Here is a 20017-nt window from a genome sequence, read left to right on the forward strand (position 1 = left end):
AAGTTTGTTTTATAAGATTTGTGGTACAGACAGAGTTTTGTTTTAAATTATTCATTGGTCCTGCGATTAAATCAGCCAGTGATGTATTGAGCTCTGCGTGTAATAATCGCTTTAATACTGTCACATTAATATTGATGATATTGTTTTATTTTGGAGATAACAACCAATGCTCATGAATTCTATGGTTAGAAGGGATTAAGAGGTTACTTAGATTCTATGTAACATTAATTTTGAATGAGATTACGTTGAGGCACTCTGTTCGGTCCTTGTTTGTTTATTTTCTTTCTGACTCTTGGAGACCATATACATCTCCAAGGAAAAAAGTAGATTAAGTATATATATATATATATATATATATATATATATATATATTTCTCCTTTGCTTAAGACAACAAGAGTCTTTTACAACTCTAAAGTTATTTTAGTTATTCGTTTTTTTTTCTTCATGTATAATTTTTTTAGATGTACTTTGACACTTAGAGACTCTATACATCTCTAACATCTCTTATTAATAATCATAATAGCTTTGTACTTTGTATAATTTCTTGTGTTAATATTTTTTTTTTATGAATACTTTTGCTTATTTTGTATCTTGTTTTTTTTAATGCATGTTAATTATAAGATGTAATGTTTTGAAAAGAAGTGGCCCGCCGAGTTTCTTGCCGGTCCCATAGTGGATACCCTCCTCCAACTGAGGGGGGACTGAAATCTTCTCGAGGCTGAGGCGTAGGGTTAGAGTCGGCGTAGTTTTATTTGACGTTCATAAGCGCATTGTAATATGCCTACTTGGAAAAAATAAATATTTCATTTCATTTCATTTCATATCATTTGGTTTATCGTTTTAATGAGCTATTAAGTATAGTGTTTATAAGTAGAAATTTAGAGGATAAAAAACATAAAAGCCTAAATATTTAAGCAGGTACAGGCTGTGGAACACTGAACAGTTAGTACACTAGTGTGATTTAGCTCGCATTTATAAGAGGTGCGAAAAGGACGCACCGACGCGATAGTTTCTCTATTACGCGACCATGCTTGCCCTTCTGAACTCGTGATTTACCGACCAACCCGGGAATGTTGGCCAATTCCCGTGCCGTGCATGTTCGCTTTACATATTTAATTTTTAAAACAGTAGAGCAGATGGTAGCCGACCGTCCAACAATATCCATGTCCAATGTATATTAAATTTGACGACCGGTCTGGCTCAGTTGGTAGTGACCCTACCTGCTAAGCCGCGGTCCTGGGTTCGAATCCTGGTAAGGGCATTTTTTTGTGTGATAAGCACAGATATTTGCTCCTGAGTCATGGACGTTTTCTATGTATATATAAGTATGTATTTATCTATTTAAGTATGTATATCGTCGCTTAGGACCCATAGTACAAGCTTTGCTTATTTTGGGGCTAAGTTGATCTGTTGTAAGGTGTCCCCAATATTTATATATTTATTTTATTTATCTCCATCCTTTTTATGTACCTATACTATTGAATGTTTTATTCTGAAATTTAAGATGTCTGAGCATTTCTTTAAATGATAGAGATAGTAAAAAAGGTACAGAAAATTGCAAGACTTAACCATTTTTAGATCGATCTTTCTTTACAACCAACCGAAAGTAATGTTGTAAATTATTCCTTAATGACATAAAAGTGAATTGACACTGACCTGCATCTCAAGTGCATCAGTGCTATAAATTTATTGCCCATCCGCTTAATGCTGTAATGACACCTGTTTCTGATAAGACAATTTTATGGCCTCGTTAAATCATGAAGTCTTATAAAAAACATATAATAATGCCAACTCATAAACATGAAAAAAGTTGTGAAACGCGTAGAACTTTTCTGAAAAATGTACATTTTTTTAAAAGAACTACTTATGTAATTGTATTTCTTTGTTAAGATACATTTATGCACTTGCGTCTTCTACTCGCAATTAGCATATCTTGAAAGAGATAAACAAAATTAATAAGGCGCGCCTTGATGATGCCACAATCATCGCTTAAGATAGGACCTAAAACTGGGCGGAGTCTGTATAGTTGTATACCATTAATGGATATTAAAAACTAAGAAGTTCTTCCATCCACTATTTTGGTTGCGTTACTAAAATAAAATGTTTTACCACGTCTTATTTTTACAAGATTTTTCTGTCTGAAACGCAGTTTTGCAATTGATTAAACCCCTTTAGATTTAAGTTTTAGATATTCATTGAATCTTGTAGATATTATGTACAAGTAAGACATACAGTATGTAAACTAACGAAAACCATTTACTGTATCCCGTAAATGTCCAGGTGATACTGAGAAACTTTTACTATGGGACCAACACCCAAAACGCGAAATAAAAATTTACTCTCCCATAGGAAATACTTACTATAAAATAACTTTTCACGCGTAGAACCTATGAAACTGTCAGAAGATATTTTCGTGATTTCGGGGTTGATCCCATAGTAAAAGTTTCTCAGTATCACCTGGACATTTACGGGTTACAGTAAATGGTTTTCGTTAGTTTACATACATACTGTATAGTTTACACATTATATTCTGTCAAACATATGCAACAGCTCCACATATGTACCTATACCTACAACTGTAGTGTATGTGTATATGTACATAATATGTGTATTTGTTTTAGAGCTTATCGATGTTTATTTCCAATGCATTTGCAATACATGCATAATTAGTTTGTAAATATTCTAGGTTATCTGGTCCTATCCATCACTCGGCACCCACACCCGCCCACACCGAGGACTCTTCATCTTCTTGCCACCTTGGTCTACTAACATACGCGTATTGTAGCACTGTACAACTCGTGTTGTAGGTACATTATGTACAGAATACAAACAATAACCGGATTGAGTCATTGCACATGGATAAAAAAAAACTTTACCTTCTTAAGAATCAACCTATCCCAATTACCTTACCTATATAATATATACTATGTATTAAGTACTATTACATATTAAAATTGTTAAAACTAAAACCGAGCATAATATTTATCCGATTTTGTAGTTTAGTGACACGATTGGGCCCTTAAGCTCAGAGATATATTATTATTTTTAAATCACGTACTTATTAGTTACCTACCCGAATGAAATAGATAGTTATTTCTCTATGGTATACAAATAAACATTTGAAGTGTAAAATAATCCCTACTAATTATGAGATTAAATTAGAATTGAATCGAATCTAACTATTGGTTGAATACCCACTCAATACTTTATATTTTTTTGGTTATTTTGAGGCTTTTATTTAAATATCGATAGCTAATTGCGCATTTTCTGTAACATTAGTAACACTATAAGTATACAACTTACGTGTCGATGCGTGTTTAACACACGTGTCAAATTTATCGACTTCTTATCGAGTGAACGTGTCTTACCTTTACGGTATAAAAAGTTCTGAGAAAAAGTCGTGGTCAATGTGAAATGCAAATCAATAGTTAAACAAAAAACTCTAATGGTCATAAAGTCACTTTTGTAGGGATTATGATTATTATATCATTTATTATTTAAAGACTATAATTAATAGATACAGGCTCTAAAACTCGTTCTTAAACAGTTCATTAAAGTAATAATATGTACCTACATAATAAGCATGTACCTAGTATGTAAGTGTAATGTAGTGCCTTGTTAATGTTAGGGCTACACATACTGCTAGTAAACAACTCTCTTCAAATTGATTACTACAGTAAATCCTTTATCTTGGGTCCTTAATTGGAAACATACTTTAAGTTTACTTAACGTTGACACACAGGCTATTTGTATAAATATAAGACGCGTATAAATTTAAAGAACAGTTGTATGTAAGTATATAAATACGTCGATAATTGTGGTTGATAATTAAAGATTAATTTATTTATTGCACATAAAACAGACAGTACAATCCAGACTTGGAGTTATATCAGTTGAATATATTAGAATATTAACGACGCCCGTCCTTTTACAGTAAGCTCTGTAATTTGGAGGTCAAGATCCACATGTTGATCTATGACACGACAATTAACATGATTGAGAATGAATTGTTTCCTCATTACGAGCATCTCTGCAGTAAGTTATCGCTGTGGATCCACAGCCTACACCGTGCCTACGCCTCCCTCCGACTATCGCTACAAAACAGCCAGTAACGTACTGGCCGCCGCGCCGAGAAGCCTACACTACGCTCGCGTTTAAAAAAAAAGTCGTCTTTGGCGCGTTTTTCAACTTTTTAATCCCAAACGTCATCGGACGCGAGTTTTGTTTTTTTTCCTAATTTTGAAGGACTTGAGTAAAATGTCGGCGGATGTGTTGAGTGATGATTTGAAGTCTCGTCTGCATTTGACGACAAAAACAGTAGGGCAAGATAGAATACGAAGGGCGAGGGAAAATAACGAGGATGTCGCCATATTGTCTATGTTCCTGCCTAACGCTACGGCTGAAAGGGAAAACAAAAAGTTCTGCTGTGCCATGAGGGACCAGTGCTTACTTGGAGACCCAAGGAAAACTATCGCAGGTTGGAAACCACCCTGTATTTTACATACATTTTTTTATTATTATCATCATCATCTTATTAAGATGATTGTAGAATTCTACAGCTGTTTCAATATTATTGTTTATAAAATATCATAGTCATGCGACAATTGTACAACAATAGGTCATAGAAGATTGCTATATCAGGAATTCTTCCTGTGTATAAAGCAAATAATTTCACATCGTTCATCAGATAATTACAATTGTGTTAAGACACAATTTCTATTTAATAAAACGTATATAATATAATTAAAAAACTAGATGACTTCATCGTCAACGTGAAATCATTTTAACAGTTCTAAAAAGACAATGTAAAAGGGATTATTCATAGTGAGAAACGAAATTGTCCTAGCTAGGTAGTCTACAGAAGCATAAAAAAAATCACTTACTAACTGATTTATTGCCAGCCGGGCCTTTTACAGTCATGCTACTGTACTGTCCATTGCCATTGCCATGTAAATGCACCGAAACGTTGTTAACCGCAGACGTCATTCGTTCAAAATAAATATTATATCCTTCATTCGAATGCTATTCGAATTTTGAATCCGCTATTTTTTTATTGCGTTGCTAAAGTTGGGGAGTTCTGTCTGGCCTGCATTTTAAAGCAGTTAAAATTTTCACTTTTAGATCTGATCTGCCTGCTGAATAAAACTTGCAAATAATATAAAATATTGCCATCGGTTACAGATATGCATAAATAAATAAGTTGTTCTATTATTAAACAATAGTTGGTTCCAACATTCATATGTAGGTACCTAGTTTGTCTCCGTGCTGGTCATTATGTTATGATAATAAAGCGGCGTAATGTGTGTTTGCAAAACCTACCTGATCTCTGATACGTGCGTTTCATCTGAATTCAGCTTGCATTCAATTACCGTTTATGCATGTCATTAAAATTATGTCATGGAAAACATATATTATTCCCCATTCCCATATAAAATAATGACAATGTAGAGTCTAGATTATTTAGGTACATACAGAAGTCAAGACAGAGTTTTAAATTACTCTTAATCTAATTATAATTAAAAACGTCTATTTTGTGTGTTGCTTGACATTTTTTATCCACGCGGCAGAAATCACGCTAACGGACATCCATCTATAGAATTTATTGATTTTTATAAAGGCTTAATAGTCCTATTATAACACTTTTTATTTTATACACGTCCCGTGGCAATAAACAGCCGTCAAGTAAATTTACATTAGTCACCCGTTAATTCTAAGCCGCACCATTAATTCGTTCACTCGTAATTGAATGAACGTCGGTGTCGTCGATCCTTTCATTCAATTAATCTTGTCATTCAACGAAATGAAGGCCATATTTAATTTTATTATTAGTATTGCAAACACGCATGCAGATGTTTAAGCAGGACAAATGTTTTTAAACAATGAATCAGCTTATTTAAATAATATTATAATTCAATGTGTATATAGCTTAGCTTGCTAAAAAAATATTATTTCATTCCTAATTTGAAAATGATCCATTCATTTATACAAGATTGAAATCTTTAGCTATATTTAAATTTGTAACACGTCCACAACTTCTTAAATGTTGACAGAAGTCGTTCCTGTAACTGGGCCATTTTTTTTTTTTCAAAGTTGTCCACCCCACTTATTTTCTAGATTTTTGATTTTTTATGTGATTTGATGATTTCCACTCACCGTTACCATTTTTAACCGCCGCCTCAAATCTCTCAAGAAAGGTGGTTTTCAAGTCGTTTTTTTTTTCATGTTTGTTCCACGATATCTCCGTCGTTACTGGACCGATTTTGAATTTTTTTTTTATTGAATGTATATGCATACAGATTGGTCCCATTTTTACTGATGATGGTCAGAACGGAACTCCTCAAATCTGAACGGCATGCTCATAGTGACTTTGGTATTTTTATAAGAACAGTATGCACTTCCGTCCAGAACAGTGACATTTGGTGGCGTACGCATACATTTTGTATGGCGGTAACGGAATGGAGGTCTGAAAAATGTATGGAAATCTTGGGACATTTTTTTCTCCTATCAGGGGGCCGATTTTTGAATCTCACGGCGTTCGAATTCAGAAAATTGTAATTGAGGGCGCCAGAGGGCGCCACGAGCCTTCGGGAATGTCATATACTTAGAAATTTCGACCCTTGCTTTCGTGGACCGATAGCCGAGTGGTTCTGGCATTCGCCCGGTAAGCGGAGTACGCTGGTTCGATTCCAGCTCGGAGCACTGGAGGCTTTGGTCACTTTTTCTTTGTATATGACATTTATTTAATGTTCAGAAAATTGTCACCGAAATTGCCTACTATTTTCAGTGACAATTTTCTGAATTCGAACGCCGTGAGATTCAAAAATCGGCCCCCAGGATCGAAAGACCTCGCGATTATGAGTATGAATCGCGTAAAAAATACTCATGTTACAAAAAAGTGGGGTGGACAACTTTGAAAAAAATGGCCCCTGTCATTTTCCTGAAGCCGTATCGAGACATTTCGCATGATGTATGTACCTACGTATCTTATTTCAAATAAGAATAATGAAAGTAAAGGATTAAACTACATCATCAGAAGTACTTCAACATCATCAACTAAAAGACTAAACTATCAACGCGACGAGCTACAAAGTTATAAAATGGAATCTATGGTTTACGGAACCTATAGTATGCAAATTTGACCATAATTTACTATATGTTAGATACTTAAAAATAGTTTCAGTCTGGATTTTCAGATTATTTATTAATTGACTTCTTACAGTTACCAATTTAAGACATTTCAACAAATTTAAATAGCTGCGCGTAAAGTTCTGAAGACAGAAAATAACTCTCAAGATCTAATAAAAGACTAGTAAAAATAAAGTTAACACATCGCATGATGTGTAACAAAAGCAGAGAGCTAAAATTATCGGCACGATAGTATTTATCTGGTGATTGGACGCTTTAAATAGACCAAGTTAACTATACAGTCTATCGCGGGCACTAGTACGGCTACTATAAATTTTGAACGAAGAAAAATGACATTCATCGTATGGAGATAGTGAACACTGAGCAGCATCCAAGCGGTTACATACTAGAACCAAAAAAAACACACTTCTTCCGTAACATCCCCGAGGAAGAATTAAAATATTTAAAATCTCATGACTCATGACAACATGTCTATTCATATACAAGGTAAAATAGCGTAGGGAGATGGAGCTACCATCAGACTAAGCCGATTTGACGGGACCCTACTGATTGTAACCCAATTTCACGACCCGTCTCGCAAATACCTTTGATGAACTGTATCTATATCTATCTATACACACACATACACAATCGCACACTAATACATTCACTACACAATTAAGATTCGTACTCTAAAAGAGCATAGCATTTAATGTTACAAATTTAGACAGGTACACTTTTTTAGAAAAACTATACGTTACATATAGTTTTATACGAGTGAACTTAAAAATTTTTGACTATTCGTTATAATCTGTAACGATTTTAGTATCAGTGGGCCGATTTTTGATTCTCACGCGTTCGAATTCAGAAAATTGTCACTGATAATAATAAGCAAGTCACCGTTTTCAACCGGTATTTTAGTGACAAAATCCCGTGTGCGAGATTCAAAAATCGCCCTCCTGGTAGGTAATACACAACACGTTCACAATACAATTTACACACACTCATGCATTAACACACACGCCACAATTTTAAATTCATCAAACCTGTAATTAACCTAAGCTTTTTTAGACATATTAATCGTACGATGTAAAACTGAGTTATAAAGATCTGAAGAACTTTTTATAGATTTTATGGCCGTACTAGGCGATCGGATTGAAACAGTCCGCTCAGGTACAGGATTAAGCCCACTATACAAATACGTAAAGCTCAGTAAAACTATTAATTGAGCATGGCGCGTGCTTAAAACCGGAAGCCGTGCTAGAGATGGATGATCATTTAAGTTCTACACAACCCATTTCAAACTTAAATTGAATTGTGCCCCTTCTTGATGGTACAAATGTTGAGTGAAACAGAGGTACCTACGTATAATGTATTATTCTAACTATTTATTTTGAGCGAATACTCGTCCGCTTTTGGATTTGTTTTTTTTATTGGTATGAATCGTTAACATTATAGGAGCACATTTCACATTTTAATATGTGTATTTACCTTAAGATTATTTGGAGATTAAAATACTTACATAAGTAAATATAAAAAATAAACGTAAGGCACGAACGCAATTAAAAACAAAATTCCGGCATGAGACTCGACATAAAGTTAAACAGCTCGGAAATGCTTACAAATCTGAGTAATGCCGTAATATCCGTTCAGACGGCCCTGTTTGTGCTGTGCCGCTACATTGCTCCCCTTTAAAAATTGTTTATGACATGCTTAAGAATCTTTTTAGATATTATACATTGCATAGAGGTAATTTTTGCAGATACCTACATTAGGAATTCATATTAAAAGCTCAGAATCACACACATACACACATACAGTAGGTACCTTGAAAGGCGCAATGTCATGTGCCTATCCTATGTATACACACTTTTATCCAAGTACACATTTTTTTACACACTTGTAATAAGTAATGTAAGCACATAATAATATGAATCGTTTTATAATATGGCTTGTTTTATATAATTTGTAGTTTACACAGCCCCCATTAACATTGACTCCTGCCTTCACCTGTGACTTTTATGAATCTTTATAAGGCTATACATATAAACAAATTGAGGTCGTTACTTTCGAAGAAAAACTTTTAATATTACGTAATATAAATACACCTACTAATATGGTGTTTATAACCCGTTAATTATGCAATTTGTGAGAATAGTCACTGACATTAATTAATTGAACAAGTGGGCGGGCTCGTTGATATTTCTTTCTGTGTAAATAAGTTTGTACTTATTATTTTACATTGACGCAAATTCGTGTTTCTGACTCATATAAATTAATCAAAACTGGGTTATGTTATAATATAAAAATATCATAACATTATGTTAAGGTCACTAAAAAGTCTAAAAACAACATCAAACCAATCAAAGATCTAATCTCGCGTGAGTCGCTTGAACAAATTTAAATGTGTACATAAATAATAATGGTATCCCATTTTCCAATTCATATAAGTTTTCGAGGTTAAGGGGTCATCCACATATTATGTCACAGTTAAAGAAATGAGTGAGAATATTTTCACTGCCTTCAAGATCACAAATAAGATATACCAATAATTGCAACAATACCTCTTCCTATCAATCAATCATAATGACATTGCCTGTCCGCTATCACGGAGAAAAACTTCCGGCGGAAGGTTGCCGGCGAGACTGCGAGCGCAACCAACAGATGGCGGGCCGCTCGCCTTGACCGCGGCGTAACCTCAGACACCCTCTGGCAAGGAAAACATATGACATAGGCAAGTTCTTGACTTGACCAAAGAGTGATACAGTAAAAATAAATAAATAAATATCTGTGTTCATTACACAAATGCTCTTACCGGGATTCGAAACCAGGACCATCGGCTTAATAGGCAGGGTCACTACCGAAGTACCGACTGCGCCAGGCCGGTCGTCAAATGACGTGACGGTATTTTATAGAAATATTAAAATTAAGTAGCTTCCGTAACGATCTGAGGATGTTACATTTCTAGTATTCGAATTCGAATGACCTCACGACGTTAACTACATATAACTTCAGATATTATACTTAGGCCGATAGTCCACTATCATATGTTTATCATAGATATATGATCATAGGCAACATACCATCCTTTTTCTTCACGTTGGAGAAAAAGGGAGGCATACAGACCTATGATCATATCACACTATCATATGTTTATCATATAAATATGATCATAGGTCTGTCTGTATGCCTCCCTTTTTTTCCAACGTGAAGAAAAAGGACGGCATGTTGCCTATGATCATATTTCTATGATAAACATTATATGATAGTGGACTATCGGCCTTAAAACCAGTTTTACGCTTTGATTGACTGCCAATTAAGTTATAAGAAAAGACACCAATCAAAAACTGTTTTGTATGTTAATGCTTTATTACATGTTCAACAATCGCAGAAACAAATCAGCGCCCTTGAATGGCATGAAAACAATGCATTGCCAATTCTTATCACCGGCCACACGTGGCGGCAGGTGAGCGAACTGCGTGCAACGGAACGTGCTCGATAACATTCGCTCGGTTCTTGATTGGCGCGAAATTGCATTCCAAATTTGAATTTTTACAGCCATTCTTTGATAAACAAATGTTTTTTTTTTCGTATAGCAACAATATGGTATCTGTGTAACTGTAAAACCTATTTTATAGATTTTATAATGAAACACTAGCAAATGACGTCACGGTCAAGTTACTTGCTGTTATAGCTTTAGGGCTATAAAGACTATTTCTATTTTAAAAATAGTAGGGTCTGTATACCTAATATTAGGTACCTATACTACATATTTTAAAAATAGAAGTCTAATAATAACTGCAGCCTACGTTTCTCTGTATATTGCGTTTCATAAAATAAATGCATACATGGTATGGAACAATTTATTTAAAATACTTTCAGTCAACCTCAACATCCCTACTAATACATTAAGTACATAATTAACTTAAAATACTTTAGAGTATCCATTCAAAAACTACTTCAATCAGGAATATCCAACGTCTACTTTCTGCTCACAATAATTTAAAAAAATACCATTTTAATAAAGAACTTTCATTCACCCCGATAACGACCAGCAATAAAACCGAAACTTTGATCGGAAAAAAGTAAACGCTCGCGTGGAAGTTTTTCATTCCAAATCCAATGTTACCTTTATTGCCAGATACAGTAAGCAACTATTTAAACTACAAATTACTTTGGAAATAGTATTCGCGTGTTTTTACTTGAACATTTTCCATTAGCGTATCTAAAGATTTCGCGTTCCATGTTCCATGGCCTAGTCTTTGTAAACTTATTCTATCATGGAGTATGAATTATACAATTTCACTGAATATTTATTTTTATACTAATTATTATTTGCATTGGACGCTTGCCTGCATAATATTACCTATTTTTTAAATCCAAAGAGTTGACTGGATTAGTGCGGTGATCTGTATATAAGTTCAAGGTCTCCGAATTATGTGACGTCCCATACCTTAAGAAATCTATACTATAATATTACTTCAGTTCGAAGGTTGATAAAGGAGATCCATAATCCATATTGTTATTAGAAAGGCTTATTGCACTTTCATTTCAGCATTAAGCACCATTCTGAGATTGTGATGGAGGACCTGAGCATTTCTTTTTTTTTGCCACTTTTATGAAGTGTGATATTTTTGAAAAAAATATGCTATTTCTACTCAGAATTACTAGCTTTTTCAATCCTAGTAGTTAAAAAAATTGTCCCATACGATTTTTTCTTATTTTGTTACCATTTTGCGTACATGTTGTATGGGGTAACAAAAGAAAGTAACAAAAATGTTTGGAAATTCTGGGACACTTTTTGTCTCCCAGTGAGATTGAAAGTACTCGTGATTCTGAGTACAATTGACCTAAAATTCCCTAAAACAATCAAATTTTTTTTATTGGCAAAAAAAAAAAGAAATGCTCAGCACATATCGCCGAACAGTGAAAAAAAGATTAGAATCCTTTTAAAATTTCCTCGACATAATTTATGCCAGTGCCTTTTTCTGCGTAGTTTTCCTTTTTTAAACGTCTAGAAACTCAAGTTATAGCTGCAATACAATCCATACAACATGGCATACAATAGCCAATAGATGCAGCGCAAATATGGGAAACTAAACAATACCTTGTTCAACTCTTTGGCGTTAGTCATATAATGCCTCTTTAGAGGTCGACCGCGCTGTTAACTTGTCCTATAAAAACTAGACGTAAAGTGGAAATAGCAAAACATCTACTAACACACCATATATGTATATTTTTATTGTAGATGTAACAACAGCTAAAATATTTGTTTACACCGAACTACTCGTAGTTACTATGAATAATATTATTTCCCGCGGTGTGGTGACGGGTTATGAATTTCACCATCCCTTTCCCCCCGTGGGTTTCATAGAAGTCGACTTCGGGATATGGGCGTGTTGTGGGCGATGGGCTAGCAACCTAGCTGTCACTGTAATGTCACAATTCCATTAACTTTCAACTTTTAATGATAAAAGTGATGGCTTACGGAATACAAGCAAGGTTATTTTCCTGATAAAAGAAAAACATATAATATATTTTATAAAAGAAAAACATACATATATGTGTCTTAAGCTCTTAAGTTAGAAGTTACAATACAACTAATACAAGGCATTCCAAATTATATATGTAAAGTTCAGTTTTAACATTGTAACACTTAATTAACGATCAACTTTGCGTTGCGCAATACCTATAGCTTTAAGTTTAACAAAACAAATCAAACCGAAACTAATTAAATTACATACAAGTGTTTTAACAACCATACGAAACTAACACAAATAGGTACAGTCAAGCTATTAAATAGCTATTAATTAAGCTATTAAATATAGATTCGGACAAAATGCCAATAATATGTATCCACAGGCTTAACATGTAAGCAATAAAATCGTCTATACATATTTTTGGCACCTTGTCCGCATCTATCTTTTGAGTCTTGCCTGTCTAGTCGGAAGCACAAAAACAGACGTTTTTACAAGTGAATGAACAACGTTCACTGATGAGCCTTTACCATTGACCTTGCTATTCGTACTTAATGACGTAATCTTACACAAACTCGTGTTTGCGGATCAACTGTTGAACCATCCTCAAAATAGACGAGTATCTGTGGCCTATTTCACAATAGTACAGCAGTTCTCGAAAAGTTTGTACAAAAATTAAGGAAAACGTTAAATATGTTTTTATTGTTCCTATTTTGTTACCAATATTTTTTTGATGAATTGAGATTTCAGTAAGTTTTATATCGTCATTAAGGTTCTCTAGTATCTATATTTGCTTAATTATAAAGATTATCCTGTCCTGTATATATCTTACGAAAGTCGACTTATATTACTAAATGTTGGTAACAAAATAAGATCAATTAAAATTTGCTGACGTGGCTATGTACAAAGTCTTCGGGAACTGCTCAGTAACACTTCGCCGTCCATAGATGTCATATATACCATAGATCAAGCAAACGTATCTACTTAGCGTGTCAAATGAACTCATTAAAATCTACCGAGTTGTCCGTCTTTAATCGCAGCTTGCAGCTTTCGGGCGTCAATTTTTGCAAGTTGAAGTCAACAAAAACATTAAAAATGCCTCGTTACGTGATATTTAATTGCAACAATACTAAAATTATGAACACTCAAGGGCCTGAGACATATTTAAAATCATAGGCAAGTAACAACTTCAGTACAAAACATACAAATAGATGAATTTCTTCTATCTCTAATTCTAATTCTGTGTCGCCGTCCATTGTCCGTTTAACAAGGGAATATTGACGATGAGTATAGATGTAGTGAAAAGCTTTTCCTACGTATTTTTCCGGAACCGTTCGTATTTGTCATTGGTAGTTCAGACAGTGTCAGTACCTACATCTTGTACTGAGACTGACCGAAATAGCATGACACGTTCGTACGTTTCCGTAAGAATACGAAGGAAAATCTTTTCGCACTACATCTAATACATCTATAACAATGTTACATATCGTCACTACTTTGAAAAAATCTCGATGTCACAAGAGGGGGTCGTACGAAATCCTCGAAAAGTGCATTCGGCGTTTAACAAATGCTGCTCACATTTCTAAATTAAATGAAATAAAATAAATGTAGTTATTATCTTAAAGAGTGTGTCTACAACTTTTGACTATTCACAATCTCCAATTATTAACGGTGTAATAACTAAACCCACACAAAGTTGACCTAAAATGAGAAAAACGTATGTCGCCGTTTAGTAAACTTTGTTAAAAAAATTCAATACTTTAGTTATAACATTAAGTTATTCTAAAAGCCAGATAAATGGACTACAGGTTTTGAGGTTTTTTATATTTTTCCTCTCAAAGGCAACAAAGAAATTTTACCTTAAATTTAAACTATCGTAAAATTTCCATACATTCGCCATTGCTGTCAGAATTCTCCTTTCGATTAGACGCCCTGAGCGGCTCATCGGAGGCAGACGTGTCGCCGGTCGCTCCGCGTTGACGTTTAAATTTGACAAATATTATGACAGAAAATAGTGTACGTACACGAAAAACCATACCAGTGTAAAACTGTGCTCAAAATAAATAGGGTAAATCAATAATGTCAGGTGGAGATCCAATCTCATTTAAAGTTTAAAGGTGCATGGCTTGTGCATAAAAAATAAATAAAAATATATCACATTATTAAAGAAAATAACGAACAAAACCGAATGAGTATAAATGATTTCATTCTAGTTCGGTCAAATTGAAAAAAGTTTCATGTTTTCTTTTACTCATCGGAATACATTTTCATTACGCTGGTATTAACAGTACGTCATTTTAAAAATATATATGACAGCACCTACGTCAAATTTTGTCAACCAAACTTCACAGGTTGTATTGTATGTAAACAATTACAATTTAATTTATTCATACATATATTCAGATACTTATTAATTGATTCTTACTTAGAAAAGAAAAAAGGGGAATGCGAGCGGGTATAGGTTTAGTGCTTCTAGTTCAAATTTAATTGTATATATAAAAAAATGTCTCAATTTCATTAAAGATTTACTCTGTGCATACCACGAACACGTAACCGTAAGTTGAAAACAATAATAATTATAAAGTACCAGCGGACCGCAAGGCGGTATGGGAGAGCAAGCAGCTACACGGGCGGTTCTACAAGGCCCTCACGGGACCCGATGTAGACCTGCTCGCATCGGTGAACTGGTTACGATTCGGGGACCTCTTCGGAGAAACCGAGGGTTTTGCCTGTGCAATTGCCGACGAAGTTATGATGACGAACAACTACCGGAAATATATCCTGAAGGACGGTACGGTCGACATTTGTCGGGCATGCCGCCGTCCCGGAGAGTCACTCAGGCATATCATCTCCGGTTGTTCTCATCTAGCTAACGGTTAGTACTTGCACAGGCATAATCTCGTAGCCAGGATCATTCACCAGCAGCTTGCTCTTCAATACGGCCTTGTGGACCGCGAAGTACCGTACTACAAGTACATACCTGCGCCAGTTCTCGAAAATGGTCGTGCCACGCTCTATTGGGATCGATCTATTATCACTGACAGGACTATTGTAGCCAATAAGCCTGACATTGTCATAATAGATCGATCGCAACGCCGGGCCGTGCTCGTCGACATCACCATCCCCCATGATGAGAATCTCGTGAAAGCCGAGAAGGACAAGTCCAGTAAGTACCTAGACTTGGCTTACGAGATAACCGCCATGTGGGATGTTGATTCGACGATCATTGTCCCGATAGTCGTTTCAGCGAACGGTCTCATAGCGAAGAGTCTCGACCAACATCTAGAGAGACTCTCGCTAGGTGGTTGGATCAAGGGTCAGATGCAGAAGGCGGTGATCTTGGACACGGCGCGGATAGTCCGACGGTTCCTCTCTCTGCAGCCCTAACCACCGGCAGCTTGGGCCCTGCCCCACTGCTGGCGGCACCCTAGGTTAGGTTTTTTATAATGTGTTTATATATTTTGTATTGTTTTGTAAGTGGTTTTGTATTTTACTTTTATAATCATATTATAAAATAGCCTAGCCTGAGATTTAAAATGAATAAAGAGAATTATAAAGTACCTAAATATATATTTAGAAAGTTAACGCTCGTTTTGAATGGCACTTCTCCACTCAACTAGACTAGACCAAATATTCATGGAACAATCACCAGCATATATGACTATGAACGGCCGTGCAAAAATATCTACTGACTCTGACGACATATTCCCGGCGTAAATTTGTGATGCTCCGTGACCGGCAAAAACATCGTCTCTCTTTCTAGCGTCTCGCGAGCGTAGCGTCGGGCCAACTGTATGGAAAAAGACGCCGCGTAGGCGCGGCTTAGCCATACAGTTGGCCCGACGCTACGATTGCTAGACGGCAGATGTGGGGAGTGTCCTTATCCGCAGAAATATCTGATCGGGTAGCTTAAAAATATTTGATTCGTTATAAATAAAAATCTAAATTACACTCTCACTCGCATAAATATCTATCCATTGTTAAAGCAAATATATATCTTACGGGCTAGAAATCATTAATATGTAATTAAAGTGCAATAACAAACCCTACCTTAGTTGCCTTAGAGCGGTAAATTGTATGTTGTATGAGGTGATTTGACATCAGACTCACGAAACACGTGCAGTATTGTCAGTGCATATGTCTGTCTCATCTGTTGTTAAACTATGACAAGTAAACTTATTACAAATCTGATATCAGAAGCCTTTTTACAAGCTTTTATTCAACTTGCCTTGTTAGTATAATATATCTTAGTTTGGGCCAAAACGTAGAAGCTAAATTTGACCCGCTTTCCGATTTGCGATTGAGCTGAAATTTTGCACACTTATGTAAATCACGTGACAATGCAATATTCTGGTATCATGGAGGTGATCTGATGATGGAGCAGAAAGGTGGTCAGAGGAACTCTGTTATGAAACGTCGTATCCACATTGAGTAAGGGGTATTTAGAAACATCTCGGAGAGCAATAGATGATTTTTGAAAGAAAGGTACAGTCGGCTAAGGTAAAGCCTGTGCCAAAAATGATTTTTTTGCAAAAAAACTTATTATAAATTGGGAGGTGAATTTTTATATTATCTCTACATATCATTAAGAAGAAAAACCGGCCAAGAGCGCATCGGACCACGGTCAGTGTAGGGTTCCGTTCCGTAGTTTTCGACATTTTACATATTGACAATTTAATAAATACCGTAATTTGGGGTGAATAGGGTTCCCGGGGTATATAATGCTATTATATTTAAATAATATATTTTATGATTTATGTAAATAATATATTTACATACATACATACATACATACAATCACGCCTGTTTCCCAGAGGGGTAGGCAGAGATCACAGATTTCCATTTACTACGATCCTGACAAACCACTTTCGCTTCACACACTTTCATAACGTTTCTCATACACGCTCGTCGGTTTCGAGTACTTCTGACCTGGCCTTTTTGCAATATTTCCCCGATTTGATCAAGAAAAGTTCGCCTAGGTCTTCCACTACCAACTGACCCTTCCACTCCTTTTTCATATACTTTCTTCGTTAATCTCCTCTCATCCATCCTCTCTACATGCCCAAACCACCTTAACATACCCATCTCAATCTTTGTCACCACATCTACATCCACTCCACACTTCTCTCTTATCACGCTATTTCTGATCCTATCACTCAACTCACTCAAATAATATATTTACAGACATGAAAATGTCTGTCAAAGTAGGCATTCAAATTTATTGGATTTTTTACTCATTTTAACTTCATTTTTGTGTGAAATTTTGCTAAGAATTTGTTCATTATCCTTTTGAATGTAGTGTATACCTACACTTCTAAAGTTTATGTTTAACAGAAAATCATAAGACATATTTTCATTTTTATAATGGTTTTCATGAAGAAAGCGATGCAACTGTGTTGGGGAACTTTTACGGGATGAACAAATATCCGCGGCCTGAGGGGTGAATAGGATCAATAATGGGGGGAAACGGGTCGCAAAGGGGGTGAATAGGTTTACGAAGGGGGTGATTAGGGTCGGAAGAGGGGTGAATTGGGATGTGTAGTCAATGGTTGTCAAATTGTATAAAAGATATATAACTTACCTAAAGTGATGTTTTTATGAATGACCTCTCTGTATATGGACGCAATTTATACGTCAATGTATTGCTTCGTAGTTAGACTAGATACAATAAATTAACATTTAGAAATGTTAATCACACTTCTGTCAACCACAAGTCAACGTTTCTACTTAAGTCCACAAAAACCACCCATGGTTGCTATAATATAAACGGATTACTTTAAAATAAAAATCATAAGTATGAAACTATACATCTAGGGAAGAAATAAAATTATTTTATTGAATAATTTTTGATTTGTTATTTTCAAGTTTATATTTTTTTTTTTGAAAAAAAAAAAAAAAACAACTTAAACTAATTTTGTACATGAATTAACTTGCCAAACTGTTACGTTTAATGGCAAGAATGGAATGGATATAAATTCTCAATTCGCTCAAAGGTTGGAAGAGATCCCTTATAGGTATAAGTTCGCCTTTGTACACCATAACTACATATACTGTATTTTTATGTCCTAACTTGTCTTATGTACAATAAAGTGTTCACATACATACATACATAAATTGAAATATATATCATACACGAAAGAAAAAACGACAAGGCCCACTGGTGGCCGAGCCGGGAATCGAACCCGGGTCTTCAGCTTACGCAGCTAACGTCATTACCACTAGGCCACCCGCCCGCCGTGTGGTACCCGACGAAATTTCTCTAGTGTATGTTATCTCTGATAGGTACATTTTGACCACCTCGTATATGAATCTTTAAGGCCCTTTTGCACCAACCACTTAACTCGGGGTTAGTGGGCTGTCAACTGTCACATTCCATGTAAAATGGTGGGTTAACCCTCAGGTTAACCCTCCATATTCGTTGGTGCAAGTGGCACTTAGAGGATTAGGGTATAGCGAGAGAGATGGCGGGTTCGATTCACGGCTCAGCCACCAGGAGGCCTTGTCGTTCTTACTTTCGTGCGTGATATCTATTTCAATGCATAAGTATGAACACGGTTATGACTTTATTTTCAAGTAAGTAATTTTTGCTGATAAACTTTTTTTTCGGCATTCAATTTTGTAAGGTATGCTCCCAGCCGAAGATCAGCGCTGATCAAGAGGCACCAAAGAGAACACGTCCGTTCCATACAAGATTTATTAGCAGAGAGCGAAAATATAACCTACCCACAATCAATCGGCGCCTAATTACTAAACTACCCACATTTGTCACAAAATTATTTCAAAAATACTTAAGTCATTATCAGTTTGCCGTTAATATTTGTGGGATATTAAATTGGACCAGGAGTGATATTTAAAAAAAACTATACATTTATAACCTTTTGAATTTTGGAATTCGGTTAAAAAATCCGGCCAAATGAGAATCTATTTTCGCACAATTGTAAAACTAAATTATCTTTACTAGTTACCTCCAAAATACTAAATGAAATGACATCTATTGCGACTTAAGTAGTTTGCATAAATTAGTAACCCAATTCACCTAGAGATGGCGCTGTACTTTGGGCTCTTAGTACATCGTTTTCTGAAGATTTTGGGGTCATGGGGTCGGAACGGGTATGAAGTAACTTAATTTGTGGTGAATAGGGCCAAAACCGACTTTTGAACGTCGATAGCAGTTTTTTTATATGTGCCATGCTAATTTTTTACACAAAAAATCTTCCAGCGGTGTGAACTTCGGGTTGTCTTTGAAAATATTTCGTTTTATTTAGTAATTTTCGCTCACCCTAACGTTGGGGTGAATAGGGTCGGGAATGGGGTGAATAGAGAAAAGTGCTAGGGTTGATTTTTTTGGATTACGAACAAAACCTGACCTGTCACGAGCATATTATATTTATTTTATCAAAAAATAAGGAACTAA

The 20017-nt window shown here is 35.3% G+C and overlaps 1 protein-coding gene across 2 annotated transcripts in view; it reads left to right on the forward strand.

Moving 5' to 3' along the window:
• LOC125226280 (four and a half LIM domains protein 2) overlaps positions 1 to 20017 on the forward strand; it is a 45691-nt gene that overhangs the window by 12495 nt on the left and 13179 nt on the right. Inside the window, exon 1 of one of the 2 annotated variants that reach the window (XM_048130213.1) lies at positions 4157 to 4478. The exons of the other annotated variant lie outside the window; for it this stretch is intronic. Coding sequence (XP_047986170.1) covers positions 4259 to 4478 — 220 coding nt within the window. The 5' untranslated portion in view covers positions 4157 to 4258. Of the gene's footprint in view, positions 1 to 4156; positions 4479 to 20017 lie in introns of those variants that run through there. 2 annotated transcript variants of the gene reach the window in all.

The sequence above is a fragment of the Leguminivora glycinivorella genome, chromosome 5 (genome assembly GCF_023078275.1).
Source record: "Leguminivora glycinivorella isolate SPB_JAAS2020 chromosome 5, LegGlyc_1.1, whole genome shotgun sequence".
NCBI classification, from domain to species: domain Eukaryota; kingdom Metazoa; phylum Arthropoda; class Insecta; order Lepidoptera; family Tortricidae; genus Leguminivora; species Leguminivora glycinivorella.